Source organism: Rhinopithecus roxellana, chromosome 10 (assembly GCF_007565055.1).
Source record: "Rhinopithecus roxellana isolate Shanxi Qingling chromosome 10, ASM756505v1, whole genome shotgun sequence".
NCBI lineage: Eukaryota > Metazoa > Chordata > Mammalia > Primates > Cercopithecidae > Rhinopithecus > Rhinopithecus roxellana.
Window position 1 is genome coordinate 121,186,438 of NC_044558.1, and position 15,902 is coordinate 121,202,339.

At 36.8% G+C, this 15,902-nt stretch overlaps 1 protein-coding gene across 22 annotated transcripts in view; it reads left to right on the forward strand.

Moving 5' to 3' along the window:
• The window catches only part of VEZT (vezatin, adherens junctions transmembrane protein), an 83,976-nt gene that overhangs the window by 38,630 nt on the left and 29,444 nt on the right, over window positions 1–15,902 (forward strand). For 4 of the 22 annotated variants that reach the window (XM_010383911.2, XM_030938620.1, XM_030938619.1 and 1 more), the window contains 5 exons: window positions 208–280; window positions 819–908; window positions 6,689–6,864; window positions 10,475–10,750; window positions 14,122–14,271. In XM_010383911.2, coding sequence (XP_010382213.1) covers window positions 257–280; window positions 819–908; window positions 6,689–6,864; window positions 10,475–10,750; window positions 14,122–14,271 — 716 coding nt within the window. In that variant the 5' untranslated portion in view covers window positions 208–256. Of the gene's footprint in view, window positions 1–207; window positions 281–818; window positions 909–1,916; window positions 1,960–6,688; window positions 6,865–10,474; window positions 10,751–14,121; window positions 14,272–15,902 lie in introns of all 22 variants that reach the window. The other 18 variants (XM_010383907.2, XM_030938615.1, XM_030938622.1 and 15 more) reach the window with 10 other exon arrangements.

The window sequence follows — 15,902 nt, forward strand, 5'->3', positions numbered from 1 at the left end:
GCCCGGCCCATTCTTCCTTTCTTTGTTGAATTCCTACTCATCCATTAGGACTGAGCTCCAGTGTTAGGTCCTCTCTGACCTCTTCTTTTCCACTACTTTTTCAGACTTTACATTGATTGTAATTCTTTATATTGTCTCTTCTTCTATACTAAGTTCCTGAAAACAATAGTTATATGTATTTATCTTTTTTCCCATGACCCTTTGCAGTACCTGAGATATAGTAATCACTCAATGAATATAAACTGCACTTACTGGCATGCTCAAGGAATGGGCTATTAAGGTAAATTGAATTTTTGGTTGATTCAGTAGTAAAATTTTTTTATCAATATATGATAATTTTTCTAAAATGGTCAAGGTATCTTTTTGACTTAGTATTGTGGAATGAAATGGTCTTAATATTTGAGAACTTGTAACCAAGTTCTCAAAAAGAAAAAGATTTTTCTTTCTGAAATAAATACTATCATCATGTTGATATAGTACATAGTCTTCCCAGGATAAATGGGCTGCTTCAGAATGACTTCTACCTGTTCTGTAAAAATCAGATTTTCAGGCCTCAATCCAAATGTATCAAATCACAATCTTTAGTTTGGGGGCCCGAGAATATGTTTCTAACTAAAATCTCCAGGTGATCCTGATATGCAACAAAATTTAAGAACTAATAAGGAGGCTGAGACATATTGACAAAGAATATAACCTGGACAACTTTTTTCTCCCTTTTATGATAAAAATTCTCATTGATTGGAGGTAAGTAACTGGAAGTTTTTCTGCTGTTTGGGTATGCTTTAATAATCTTATACCATGTCATTCGTGTCCTTCAGCAAGGTATCCTGTTAAAAGTGGCTGAAACCATCAAAAGTTGGATTTTTTTTTCTCAGTGCAATAAGAAAGATGACTTACTTCACAAGTTGGTAAGTGGTCACTTCTTTTTGTCACTTTTCAGGGTTCTAGGTTATTAGTGAAAGAATTGGTGAATCAATTTGTTTTGCTGTCAATTTGGGCAGTGATTGATTTTTACTAGAGATTCTGCAGTAACTCAGGATCTTTTAATTTGGGCTTACTTGTATTATTTATAGCTTTTAAAGAGGTTGTTAGCCACTCAGAATGGAATATTCTAATAGTTACTGAAACTGTGTTAGATCGTGAATTTATTATTGCCCTCTTCCTCCATTGACAGGTATTCCTCTCTATAGGTAAAGGAATATGTCATTAGTGGGATCAATTTAATCTGTTAAATCACAGAATTTCCCAAATACTCTAAACAGTCAACCTGAAAGGTCTTTGTGATTTTTGTGAGGCTTTGTTTTTTTCTACTCTCTGCTGTAACAGAACTCCAGAGGGGAAAGAATTCAACCTTCTGACATCCTAACAATACAAAATCCAGGAGTATAGCCTAAAAATTCAAGTTATGTGGTTCTCATGGCTCCCAGAAGGAGTAAAGGAGTAATGTAGTTAGAAGTAAGCAGGTTTCAGGATCTCTGCTGGCCTGTGACCTTAAGAATTATCATTCTGGTACATTAACATTTGTAAAGAGATTGTTTACAAAGTGCTTTCACATTTTGATTTGGTAATCTAAACAACACTATAAGATTTAGTCTACTTCACTAATGAGAAAGCCAAGGTTCAGACAATTCAGTTTTGTTTTAATAACTTACTGAGTGAATTGTCTAAAAATGTTCAGCTAGAAAGTGATAGAGCCAGAATTTGAATCCAGGTCTCTTGGATCCAAAGCCGTGCTCTTTCTGCTATAGCATACGACCTCTCTAGCTCAAGTATTATTATTTTTTGACTGACTAAAATTACTTTTTTAGCAATCCAAATTGTCAAGTTCTTTGTTCAGGGTTTCATCTTTGTTGAAGGTGTGTTGAGAAGGTCAATGAAGTGTCTTATCGTCTACATAGAATGTCATTTTTATCCAGGTGGAGCCATCTCATTCTTCAGTGATACTAGGACTGTGGTAAGGTATATGGATCCATATACATTTTTCTGTGATTTAGTCATAGTCTGCCTAGGCCTGGTCTTTTCATTCCTGATTCTATGTCACTGGCCACATGTTTCATGTGATGTTTCACTATAAAGTGCCAGCTTCTGTATGCATCCCTTTTGTGCCTACGTTATGGAGAACTATAAGAATACATACCTAAGGAATAGTTTACTAGTAATGGAGTAAGAAATTGCCAGGTTGGCTTTTGGCGTGAGATTGCTTGACTTTTTCCCCTTGATTGTGACATATTTAAAATGTTGTTAGCTATATAATGAGGACTTCTGTAAGAATGTGGTGAACCATATATCAAACTAAGCCCATGTCCTCTTGATCAGGGTTATATGCCACTTTTAGAGAATAAGATTTTTAATATTAGGTGCATTTAGATATATTTTATTTATCTTCAGTAAAGAGAGTATCTCAATGGAATGCTGATCTTTCTTGAAGATATTGAAGCAGGCCCTCATTTCTTTTATAAGAATACTGGCAATTGCTCTGTGATATCTGAACATTTTACTATTGTTCATTTTTATAGTATTTTTCTTAAGAATTAAAAAAATCCTTGATGGTAGTGGTAATAGCACTTTTTAAGTGCTTTTTAGCCTATAAAGTGCCTTCACACATGTTATCTAATTTGATCCTTATATCAAAAGCCCCATGATATTCCACAGTGATTAAGATCTTTAAAGAATACTGACACATGAATAAGTTTTCTTCTCCATCCCTAAGGAAAAAGAAATCAAAATCTCTTAATTTTTTATCTGTGCCTTCTCATAACCTTTCATTTCATCCAGGCAGAAAGGAATTCCTGAGTACTTTCTCATGCCACTTCCCTATTTAGATTCTAGAAAGATCTTCGTCAATCAAATCAAGTCCAAATTTGTCACATCCGTACTAAAGAGTCTGCATAATTTGGCCCTAACCTACCTTTCCAGCTTTGTCCACCAGTATTTGTATCAGTGAACCCAGTCTTCATTTTCCTTTATTCCATACTTATTCTGTATGTCTGTGTTTGTGCTTTTATACTGTGATGGAATTCTTTCTGTTTTTTTTTCTTGATCCATTGGAATCTTTCAATAAGCACTTCTAGCTTTTTCTCAAAGTTTTCCCAAAACTTCAGCCTATTGTATCTCTTATTTTCTGCATCAACCTGGTAATAATTATGTTGTGTTCTATAAGTTTTTATATTGTAATATATCCAACATGTGCTTTTCTTTATTGTTTTAATTATTGCATAGATAGTGACAACAGTAATAGCTAACATACAGTACTTACTATGAGCCAAACACTCCTCTTGGTATTTTATAGATATTGACTTATTTAATCCTCGTAACAACCCTATGAAGTAGCTACTGTTATTATCCCAATTTTGCCAAAGAGGAAACTGGCACAGAGAGCCTATTAACATGCTTAAGTTGTGGAGCAAGAATATAAAGCTAGACACTAAGTCTTGGCGCTCAGACTTGTTGAAAATGTGCCAGAGTTTACATAGTACACATCCCAGGAGCATAGAGCCTCCAGCCATGCAGATGATACCTGCTAATACTTAAATCTATCAGAATTAGCACCTTTTCAGTTTCTTCATTTGTTTGAGACCTGGATCTGGGCTTCCCAGTCCGAATAGGACTGTCATGACATGTTTCTTAATTTGCAGGTGTCAATTTTTCTGGTACTCTGATTGTTACATTGTAACACAGTTAACATGTTTTCTGCAGTTCTTATTTTTTATCATCAAAGAGTAATATATAATTTTACATTTTATCCTTAAGAAAGATACTTAATTCATTAATCTGATTCAATTTAAACAGCTATAGTCATCAGAATATAGTTCAAGTTTTTCCTGTATATGAGGCAAGTCTAATCACTAAGATAACAGTTTTAGTTATTTGGAGTGTCTTGGTGCCTTTCAAGTTCATTTGTATGCATAGATGATTGTAGGTTGTTGGTTGATCACTTTTTTTTTTTTTTTTTTTTTGAGACTGAGTCTCATTCTACTGTTCAGGCTGCAGTACAGTGGCACCATCTTGGCTCACTACAACCTCTGCCTCCCAGGCTCAAGCAATTCTTGTGCCTCAACCTTATAAGTAGCTGAGACTACAGGTGCACATCCGCAAACCTGGCTAATATGCTGGTCTTGAACTCCTGGCCTCAAGTAATCTGCCCGCCTTAACCGTCCCAAAGTGCTGGGATTATAGGGGTGAGCCACCGTGCCCAGTCGGTTTGTCACATTCTTAAATCAGATATTCCTAAAGCTGTTAATACTTCCTCTAAGCATGTTGGTTTTGGGGAGGTGTTATCCCAGTTTTACATGTAAGTCTGATGCCAGGGAACGGTGTTAAAGAAAGTGGATAACTGATTACGCCGAGTATCTGTAAAGAGAGAGCACTCCCGTTGAATATTACTGGCTTTTCCACTCTCTGTCAGCCTTGGCCTTCAACTAGTTAGGCTTCTTCAAAGTTACCTTATATATGTACATAGAAGTCTCATAAAAGGTATGGTTTAAAGCTTTTGTAGCAAAAGTTTGATTTTTAATACTTGCATTGAATATGGCTGTGTCTAATTGGGGAACCAAATAGTAAGATCAATTTCAGAGATTACTCGAAAAGCTACCATGCCCCATCTCCTGCGCTCCTTTTTTCTCCCCTCTGAACAATAGTATAAAGGGAATTGTGTTGCTCTTTGTGAAAGTGGGGTGGGATGTCAAATTAAGTGGTTCCTAATGTTAGAATCGGAATTGTAGGAAGAGAAAAGAGGCAATTGTTCAAATATGAAACGTAAAAGCGCTGCAGAGGTACATACAGAGTGTGTCAGTAGATGGTAAAAAAAAGCCACATCAGGCTAAAAGAAAGATCAACATTCCTTTGAGAAGATGCTCTCTTTTTGGACTGAAGATAAATAAAATATATCTAAATGCACCTAATATTAAAAATCTTATTCTCTAAAAGTGGCATATAACCCTGATCAAGAGGTCATGGGCTCAGTTTGATATATGGTTCACCATATTCTTACTGAAGTCCTCATTATGATCAGCTAGGACTGGAATGTGTGGTGTGGGAATGATTAAATTAACTAAGAAGAGCAAACCTGTTGCCTTCACACTCTAGAGCTAGCGGGTTTTACTTTAATTGCTAATGGCCTTGTCCATCATTCTCTTTATTTTTATCATATAGTAGGATCACTCTAGTACTAAATTTGTTTGTTTGGTTTTGGTTTTTTAATTATTTATTTATTTACTTATTTATTTTTGAGACAGAATCTTGCTCTGTCACCCAGGCTATAGTGCAGTGGCACAATCTCAGCTTACTGCAACCTCCGCCTCCTGGGTTCAGGAGATTGTCCTGCGTCAGCTTCCCGAGTAGCTGGGATTACAGGCACGTGCCACCATGCCCAGCTAATTTTTGTATGTTAGTAGACATGGATTTTCACCATATTGGCCAGGCTGGTCTCGAATTCCTGACCTCAGGTGATCTGCCTGCCTTGGCCTCCCAAAGTGCTGGGACTACAGGTGTGAGCCACTGCACTCGGCCTCTATTTGTTTAAATTTAATACAAAATACAACTTTAAATTTTCTTTTGAGGCAGACCATGTGCAGGGAAACACAGCTACCAAATGCGTAGGATTTGAAATCAAAATTCTGGAAAGTTACTTAATTTCTTTGGGCTTTGGTGTCCTCCCCTATATAATGGAGAGGAGGATGATAAGGTACATCACAGGGTTACCGTGAGAATTCACCTGTCAGCCCTGAGAGTGCTACCTCATTTCTCACCTCTCTACCATGTGCACTCTGTGCACAATCTATTAATAATATCATCTAGTATTGACGACTCACAGTTCCCCAAATTAGAAAGGCTTTTATCCTGTACTGTCCCACTTCTCCAACTCCTTTGGTCAATTCTTGTTCATCCTTTAAAACTTAGCTCAGGCTTCACCTCTTTTACTTTCTCTGACTTCATTACAGGCTTGGTCCCTCTATGCCATTTTCATAGTACTCTAGGTGTATTTCATCACGCTCCTTTGCATGTTATATTGCAACTGTTTACTTTTCGGTTCTCTACATTAAACTATGAACTCTTTAAGAATATATCTTGTTCATTTTGTGTCTTCGGTGTCAAGCCTGGTGCCTGGCTTATGGAAGGTATTCCTTGATAGATGAATAGAAAGAAAAGAGGGAGAAATAAATGAGCTGGTATATGTGAAGGCGTTTTGTAAACTATAAAATGCTATGCAAATGTTAGTGTGATTTTACATTGCATTCCTTACTAGTGTATTTTTAAATATCTGAATATCCATTTTTAGGAGGCCTTGATCCTGCTAATAAAATTCTTTAATATTGACTGGATTGTTACAGCTTCAGGGACAGCATCTTTAATGTTATAGGATTATATTTTCCATGTTGTGCCCTAGCAATTTAATCAATTAGGCTTAACTAGACAGGTTTGTTAATCTGTAATTACTTTTCATCTTGTTATTAAAAATTTATATTTTACATCTGATGGCTCAGTAATGTCTACCTCAATCTTTATTGTTTCACATTTACAGTGAAAATAAAACTCATCTATCATACTGAAGGTAGATTGGACTGTTGTTTCTTCTTGAAGTATCTTCTGAAAATAAACACCACTAAATTTTATTAGTACATTAGGAGTTTAGCGTTTATGCAATATTATATATGTGTTAATACCTCTCTTCTGGTATTTTAATGGCAAGGATATTGGATTCCGACTCGACTCATTACATACCATCCTGCAACAGGAAGTCCTGTTACAAGAGGATGTGGAGCTGATTGAGCTACTTGATCCCAGTATCCTGTCTGCAGGGCAATCTCAACAACAGGAAAATGGACACCTTCCAACACTTTGCTCCCTGGCAACCCCTGATATTTGGTACTGTCCAGAAAACACCTATTCTTTGACTACTTACATATAGAGTATTAGCAGAGGAAACCCATCCTCATGCTCTCCATTGTAAAGGCATAAACATTCTATACATTTAGCAGTACAATTAAAGTAACAATATGGGGGGAGAAGTACCTTTCTAAAATAAATACCATTTAAAGTGAAGCTAGGGAAAAAATCCGATTTGGTTATTATATACTTCCAACTCACTAAAATTAGTTGTGTGCTCAGCAACCTAGCAAATGGGTAATAACAAGTGCCAAAAAGTTACTCTGCCGGGTGTAGTGGCTTATGCCTGTAATCCAACACTTTGGGAGGCTGAAGTGGTAGGATTGCTTAAGGCTAAGAGTTTGAGACCAGCTTAGGCAACATAGCAAAACCCCATCTCTACAAAACATAAAAAAAATGTGTTCGTGTATGGTGGCATATGTCTGTAGACCTAGCTCCTTGGGAGACTGATGTGGAAGAATTGCTTGAGCCCAGCAGTTGCAGAGTGCAGTGAATCATGATCACACCACTGCACTCCAGCCTGAGCAACAAAGCGAGACGCTGTCTCTAAGGGGAATAAAAAAGAATTTCTTTTACCCATACACCTATGCACATATGTGCATGCAAGCCTGTCCTTCTTTATGTTTCTTTATAATTAATAGGTTTTATCATAACTATATTGTAGAGACACCAAGAATAGGATGGGACATGGAGGTAGGCAGTTGATTCTGGATGTGTTGGCTGAGAAAAGATAACAGGAAACATGATTTGATGATTCAGACCATCCTAAAACTTTTCAACCTCTTGAACTATTTGGGTCTAGAGCAGAAGTCCCAGGCAATAATCTTGTTAAAAGAAAAAAAAAGAATGTGTAGCAAAAAGGGATTATATATAAAGAATTATTGATGTCTTCTTCCTATTAAAGTACTTTATTAAATTTGGCATAGAAGGGAGGAATGAATCAAGAAGTACACTAAATCACTGCTGAAACTGTTCAAGTTATATAGGCAGTTACATTCATTGGCCTTAAGGTTCTGTATTTATGTCTTCCCTGTCACACTGACAAATGCTTCATTCTCCTGTCACTCAGATATGATCATGAAGAAGTAAAGCATCTTATCCTTCAAAAATATGAGAATTTAAGGAGCTGATAGAAGGAACTATAGGTTTTTAAGAATTTACTACTTTACTAAGTTTCCTTTACCCACAAATATAACCAGGCAACTATGAGACCTATAAATGATTTTAGAGTTTACTATTAATATATAAAAATATATGGTGAGATTTTGCTTTATGGTATTACCAGTATTATCTAAAAAGTAAAGGATTCTAAAGGAAATTAGGGCAAATATTTACTTATTTACTTATTTTTTGAGACATGGTCTCACTCTGTTGCTTAGGCTGGAGCACAGTGGTGTGATGTCGGCTCACTGCAGCCTCGGCCTCCTAGACTCAAGTGATCCTCCCACCCTAGCCTCCTAAGTACCTGGTACTATAGGAGCATGCCACCACACCTGACTCATTTTTGTAGTTTTTGCAGAGACAGGTTTTGCCATGTTGCCCAGGCTGGTCTTGAACTCCTGTAGTCAAGTGATCTGCCTGCCTCAGCCTCCCAAAGTGCTGGGATTACAGGTGCGAGCCCTGCACCTGGCCAGGGCAAATATTTAATAAGAAATTGCGTGTGATTTTCTTTGCAATATGATTTAACTCTTTCCAAATATTGCTGATGTTTTTCAGATATTCTCAGACACATCCCCCTTATACTCCCCTCTTTCTTTTCTTTTCTTTTCTTTTTTTTTTTTATTTTGAGACAAGGTCCTGCTTTGTCACCCAGGCTGGAGTGCAGTGGCGTGATCTCGGCTTGCTGCAGCCTGCTCAAGTGATCCTTCCGCCTCAGCCTCCTGTATAACTGGGACTACGGATACATGCCACCACACCCAGCTAATTTTTAATTTTTTTGTAGAGAAGGGGTCCCACTGTGTTGCCCAGGCTGGTCTCAAACTCCTGGGCTCAAGTGGTCCTCCCACCTGTACCTTTCAAAGTGCTGAGATTATAGGCGTGAGCCACTGTGCCTGGCCCCCTCTTTCTTACATATACACATTTTCACCAAAGCATTCATTGCTTTAAAGATGTATTTTAGTCTGTTAGACTTGTAATTGATATGAATTTAAAAATGTGTGCATATTTTTATTTCAATTAAAGCGGTATAAAAGTACAAACCTTGTCCATATCATGGTCTGTGGTAAGTATGTATATTCCAAATTAATGATGATGATTATTTAAAATTAGCGGACTGTATTCAAACAATTACTCATCAAGTGTGTATCATTTCTAATTGGAAAAATGTGTACATATTCTTGATATAGTATGTGTTTCTATGCAAATAAAGTTTGATTTTAGGAAAAGGGATTTATAGTATCTCTGAAATAGTATTTTTACTTTTAAATCTATAAAATTGGATTTTAAAATCTCTAATTTGCTTTTTAGGTTAAGGATTCCATATCTTTTTTTTTTTTTTTTTTTTTTTTTTTTTTTTTTTTTTGAGACGGAGTCTTGCTCTGCCGCCCAGGCTGGAGTGCAGTGGCCGGCTCTCAGCTCACTGCAAGCTCCGCCTCCCGGGTTCCCGCCATTCTCCTGTCTCAGCCTCCCGAGTAGCTGGGACTACAGGCGCCCGCCTCGTCGCCCGGCTAGTTTTTTGTATTTTTTAGTAGAGACGGGGTTTCACCGTATTAGCCAGGATGGTCTCGATCTCCTGACCTCGTGATCCGCCCGTCTCGGCCTCCCAAAGTGCTGGGATTACAGGCTTGAGCCACCGCGCCCGGCCCAGGATTCCGTATCTTTTATATTTTTTTAAAAGTGGTTTCAGAAGATGCCTATTGTGATATTATCATTTTTATTAATGTCATAAAGAGAAATGTAGCAATTTCTTTGGGGTCACAGAAGAGGGGTTGGCTCAAATTAGAAGTAACTGTTTCAAACTTTTGGTAAAATCTTCACAGAAGACTTGGTGTCAGAGCAAGGTTTGAACGAATAGGATTGTGGTATTAAATATAAGATGACACCAGGCAAAAAGGAAAGAGAAGGAAGAGATTTTCTGGTTTATAATGCTTGGAGTTGGGGGCTAGGATGCTGATCTGACTCAAGACATGACCTGGGCCAACTTCTGAAGGATTTTGTAGACTGAGCTAATGAAGTTTGATTTTATCCTGCAGGCAACAGGTGGTATTTCTAGCTCCAGACTCTGTGTATGTGGGAAGTGTAGAGGCCTTTTGTTGGTTCTGCCCAGCATTCAGTCACCACCTACAGATAATTTCTTTGAGTTTCTTTTGTGAAATCAGCTTTATGTGATTCGAGAAGATACCTGTTTTCTTACCTAAACTTATCAGCTTGGATGTTAATACCTAAGCACTATTGTCTAGTTGCGAGGTATTTTAAAAATCTTTCATATCACCTTCTTAAATGTCATATTTTTTAAGTTATGTGTTACAAAGAAACTAGCATTTTATTTGTTTAGTAAACCTAAATTTAAATTTTGTTTTTACTGATTAAAGTAACTCATCTTTCTTTCTCTAATCTGATGCATATCATTTTCTTCCTTTCTTGTTCCCAGGGATCTCTCAATGCTATTTGCCTTCATTAGCTTGCTCATTATGCTTCCTACTTGGTGGATTGTGTCTTCCTGGCTGGTATGGGGAGTTATTCTATTTGTGTATCTGGTCATAAGAGCTTTGAGATTATGGAGGACAGCCAAACTACAAGTGACCCTAAAAAAATACAGTGTTCATTTGGAAGATATGGCCACAAACAGCCGAGCTTTTACTAACCTTGTGAGAAAAGCTTTACGTCTCATTCAAGAAACCGAAGTGATTTCCAGAGGATTTACACTGTGAGTTCATTTTTTATTTTGTTTCTTAAATGATTATTTTCTACGCCGTAAAGGAGAATATTTATTACCTATTTTCATTTCTATGTTGCATTTATAGGAAAAAAGTGCTTTTCTCTTTAGTACTTACTAAAGTCAATTAATTGCTAAGTGAAGGAATAAATACATTATGTGCTAGATTTAATATCTAGTATGATTCTGCTTATCTGCTTTGAGGAACTGAAGTACTTTGGAGATCCTGATTATTTCTGTATGTTACCATGTGATTATATGAGATAATATATAGAGAGTGTCTAATACTGAACCTAACGTGCAGTAAATGCTTGCTCCCATTACTCCCTTTCAAATGCCTTCTTTATGATAGACATATCTGCTATAAATGCATTTTGAAAACTCTTGACATGTGCTAATAACTGTTTAGGTAAATATTAGCAGATATTACAGCACTGATACTCTCAGAATATCATGCAAATAATGATGTTTTCCATTCTCACAAGAAATTAAATATTCACCAATCTAGCTGTAAGTATATTAAGCTATAGGATATACTGGCTGCTTAGTCTATTATTAGAGGGGAAGTTACATTTATTGAGCACCAAGTATATTCCATATACTATGCTAGTCACTTTTGCATACAACTGAAGGCATAGAATTATAAATGGTAAATATTCATATCCATTCCATCTGATTCTAAACCCAGCTTGCAGTACACTGGACACCTGCCAAACACTAACAGATGACAGTTGTGTGCTAGTATATTTAATAATTTATATAACCTATATAACTTTTGCAATCTATAGGTGGGAGAAAGTGAGCATATGGTGAGGAACATTCATGGCTCTTAATTAGTTGTATCTAGAAAATCATGAAAAGAGGGAGTGAAGACCCTCTGGTAGCCATCGTATCCTTCACTCTGTTCTGCTCTAGAACACTACACAATCTTGACATAAACACTGTTTGTAGAAAATCATGGAACAGAGAAATGGAAGAATCCCAGTAGTTATCTTGTTCTTTACTCTCGTGTTCTACACACAATCCCAAGACATAAGACGGATTTTATATTTTCTCTTTCTTCTCAATCAAAGTATAAAAGTCAGTCAGGCATGATGTCTCACACCTGTAATCCCAGCACTTTGGGAGGTCGAGGCATGAGGATCACTTGAGCCCAGGAGTTCAAGACTACCCTAGGCAATCTAGCGAGACCCCATCTCTACAAATAATAAAAAATTAGCCAGGGGCCGGGCGCGGTGGCTCAAGCCTGTAATCCCAGCACTTTGGGAGGCCGAGATGGGCGGATTACAAGGTCAGGAGATCGAGACCATCCTGGCGAACACGGTGAAACCCCGTCTATACTAAAAAATACAAAAAACTAGCCGGGTGAGGTGGCGGGCGCCTGTAGTCCCAGCTACTCGGGAGGCTGAGGCAGGAGAATGGCGTGAACCCGGGAGGCGGAGCTTGCAGTGAGCTGAGATCCGGCCACTGCACTCCAGGCTGGGTGACAGAGCGAGACTCCGTCTCAAAAAAAAAAAAAAGCCAGATGTGGTGGCACACACCTGTAGTCCCAGCTACTCGGGAGGCTGAGGCGTGAGGATCACTTCAACCCCAGGAGGTTGAGGCTGTAGTGAGCCAAGATTACGCCACTGCATTCCAGCTTGGGCAACAGAACTGGAGACAACAGATTCTGTCTAGGCTGGGCAACAGACTTGGTCTCAAAAAAAAAAAAAAGTATAAAAGTCCTTAGCATCTGTTGATTTTTGTCCTTCCATTAGTTGAAGTCTGCTTCTTATTGACTTAAAGGATAGCACGTTTTTAAGTTGTTTGAGTGTCAAATTTTAAAAGTTTTTAAAAATCATGCTTAAAATACGTAATAGTTCCTTTGTATTTTATTGAGAGGACTGACTGGTTAAACAAAGTGGTTTTGTGTTCAACTAATGGTTAGGCGTGTATAGAGGATTCTGTGCCTTGTGTCATTTTCCAACTTTATCTGCCCCCATGGCATTTGCATGAAGAGGTAAAGTGGGCCAGTTAGACTTGATTTACCTCCAGATTATGACTTCTACCCATTCAGATGACAGACGGGGAGAAGAAGTATTGGAAGAAATTGTGCTTCCTTTGTCTGGATAATGGGTTGAAAAATGAGGAATCATAAATCTTGAATCATAATTTTTTAGACATTTTCAAAATTAGACAGTTTTTAAAACTGATTTAGTATAATGGAGCACAAGCAGTAGTGCCATATATTGAAATCATGAATGCTGTTTTGTTTCTGCCTCAGATTGTCCTCTCTCACAAATAATTGAAACCTTTTTTGCCTTCATTCCCTTAACATAAGCCTGTCATCATCCTCTGCTTATAGATTTTTTAGAATTTGCGTTTTATAGATTTTTAATACCTGAACACATTTTAGTATGGTTTAACATTTTTAAAGTTTTGAATTAGGTGTCTTGTTTTATAGCTTTGTGGTTATAGAATAAGGAATTCACAAATGCCAATATTTTGTTTTACTGTTGGGAAAGATTACTGGTTAGGTGAAAAAATTTATCTGATAACGAGGTATTTACTCATGCATACTGTAAGTTATGAAATGTAATACATTGTATGTCATTGTTACAAATTAGGTACTTCCCATTAATCTTATGGGAAGTGCCATGAAATGTGCTTCCTCTTGAACAGCTTTGAGAGTAGCTATGCTACTATGTAGTAACCCTTACTTTGCCTTTCTACTTGCATTCCCCTGTTGGCCACTGGTCCTGTTATCTTTCCACGTTCCCTACTTCATTTTGAGTAGGTAAGTGCCAGTGGCAGCAGGTGGGTAAGTAATTTTACCCTACTTTTATGAATGTACAGAATGTATTTCTATGTAGTATTTTTTCTGTACAAGTGACCAAAATATGATCAGTGAACATATGTAATGAACATATATAAATGTATATTAAGAATTTGAAAGTGTTTATAATTAAGGTCTTCATACTTCCTATGGATATAGGTTTTGAAAACTGAATAATGAAGTAGCTTTTCTCCAATGTATTTTAGCAAGCATAGTGTGTATGTAAAAAAGATGTGAATTCTTAATAAATATTTCTACATTTCTGTGATATCTGAGCCAAAATCCATTATTTCCGCACATCAGAGGAAGCCTTTACTCTTTGAGATTTTAATTTTTTGTCTTTTTTTTTTTGGTGGCTGTCTATATATATACATATATATATTCACAGAAATGACTATTTTATGAGAGCTGAGTTGACATACTTATAATCATTTTCTAGTAAAGATGATGATAGAGGAATTTGTTTTCTACATTTAATAGAATTGTGGATTTAGGAAACAAAAACTTTAGGACACCTGTACAGTTGTATCACATTTTACTTTTCAAGTTTGCTTGACAGGGTCAGTGCTGCTTGCCCATTTAATAAAGCTGGACAGCATCCAAGTCAGCATCTCATCGGTCTTCGGAAAGCTGTCTACCGAACTCTAAGAGCCAACTTCCAAGCAGCAAGGCTAGCTACCCTATATATGCTGAAAAAATATCCTTTTCTGTTTACATATGAAACTAAGCAATGTTTCTGGAGTCCTGAGTATAGATACTATAGTTGTATCTTCTGAATGTTTACTGTAAACTGAGATTGCCTATTTTGAAACTAATTTCCATCATTACTTCTATGTTAAAACTGGAAATGCATTCCTGGGGGAATGACAATAACAGACAGGAAGAAAGTTCTGTTCTTGTGTGGCTGCTTTTTAAACAAGGAAAAAACTTGAAGTCTCTTCCTTTACTCATCCAAAGAATGAAGTCAAAAGAGCCTGGCTTTGCTAGGTCTGATATTTTAAACAAATTTCTCAACATGGCAGATTTGCATCATGGCATGTTAATAAACTGGCAACTGGAAATCCTTCCCTTTTCAAAAAAGCAGATTCTAGGAGAAGAATGGCTAAGTTCAAACACTGACTGTATCAGTTACTCCCTAAGTGACCTTAAACAAGTTTCTTAACCTCTCTGTACCTTGCTTTAGTCATGTTTAAAATGGCAATAATAACATCATCTTCCTTATTGGATTTCTGTTAGGATCAAATGAGTTAATGCATGTAAAGTGATCAGACATCATCTGTCATATAGAAAGCACCCAAAGACTGTATGACAATAAAGTCTGTCACTTAAATTTGTTAAAATAGGAAATTAGTTCTAATAGCCAGAAAAAAAAAGGCATATAAGAGCTTTATTTTAGTAAAGACATATAGATAAGTTAAATCCTGACTAAATAGAAGGCAAAAAGACAACTTTGCCACTTCAGGATGCTGGGTATTGTAGCAGTGATAAATATAATACTCAAAGTTTACAGGGTGCTTTATGTTCTATCATGTCCTTATACAAACCTTTATAGCTAGATTTTCTTGTCTCCATTTTATGAGAAAACTAAAATAGAGGTTAAGTGACTTGTGCAGTGTCATATAACTACTAACAGATGAAGTTGTGTCTTGACTGTAGAACTTATGACTTGAAACCATTTTTCTCTCTCTTTCTCTCTATATATGGAAATTTCATAGATATATTTATCTCTAGATATATATCCATATAAGATATATATCTTATATGGATGAAACTGATAATATCTAGATATATATATCTTATAGGTCAAAACTGATATATCTAGAGATATATATATAAATGAAATGGAGAAAAAGCATTTTAATTTTTATCAATAACTTGTCCATTTTATTCCCCCATTGCCTAAATGCTGGCCTGCTATAGGTCAACCATTCTTCCAAGTGCTAGGAAAACTGAGTAAAAATATGTTCTACCTACTTCTAAAGACTTTTGAATGTAATCAATAGAGAAATCAGTATTCATAATTTGATGTAAGTGCCATGGGTGCCTTCCAACATAGCAGGGCAACATACTCAGTTTATGGGGTCAGAGAAGGCTTTCAGGGAGGTGACATCTACATTGAGCTTCAGAGAATGAATAGAAGTTGGCCATGAGGATAAGAGTCTGCATCAGGTAGAAGGAAGCAAAAACATATGGAAAGAAATAGAGATATGACAGTGTGGCATGTGAACTGTTGGTCATTCAGTCAGTATTTTTTGAGCACAGACTGCCACACAATATGCTCATCACTAGACGTACAGTGGTAAACATAATAGACGTGATCCCTGCCTT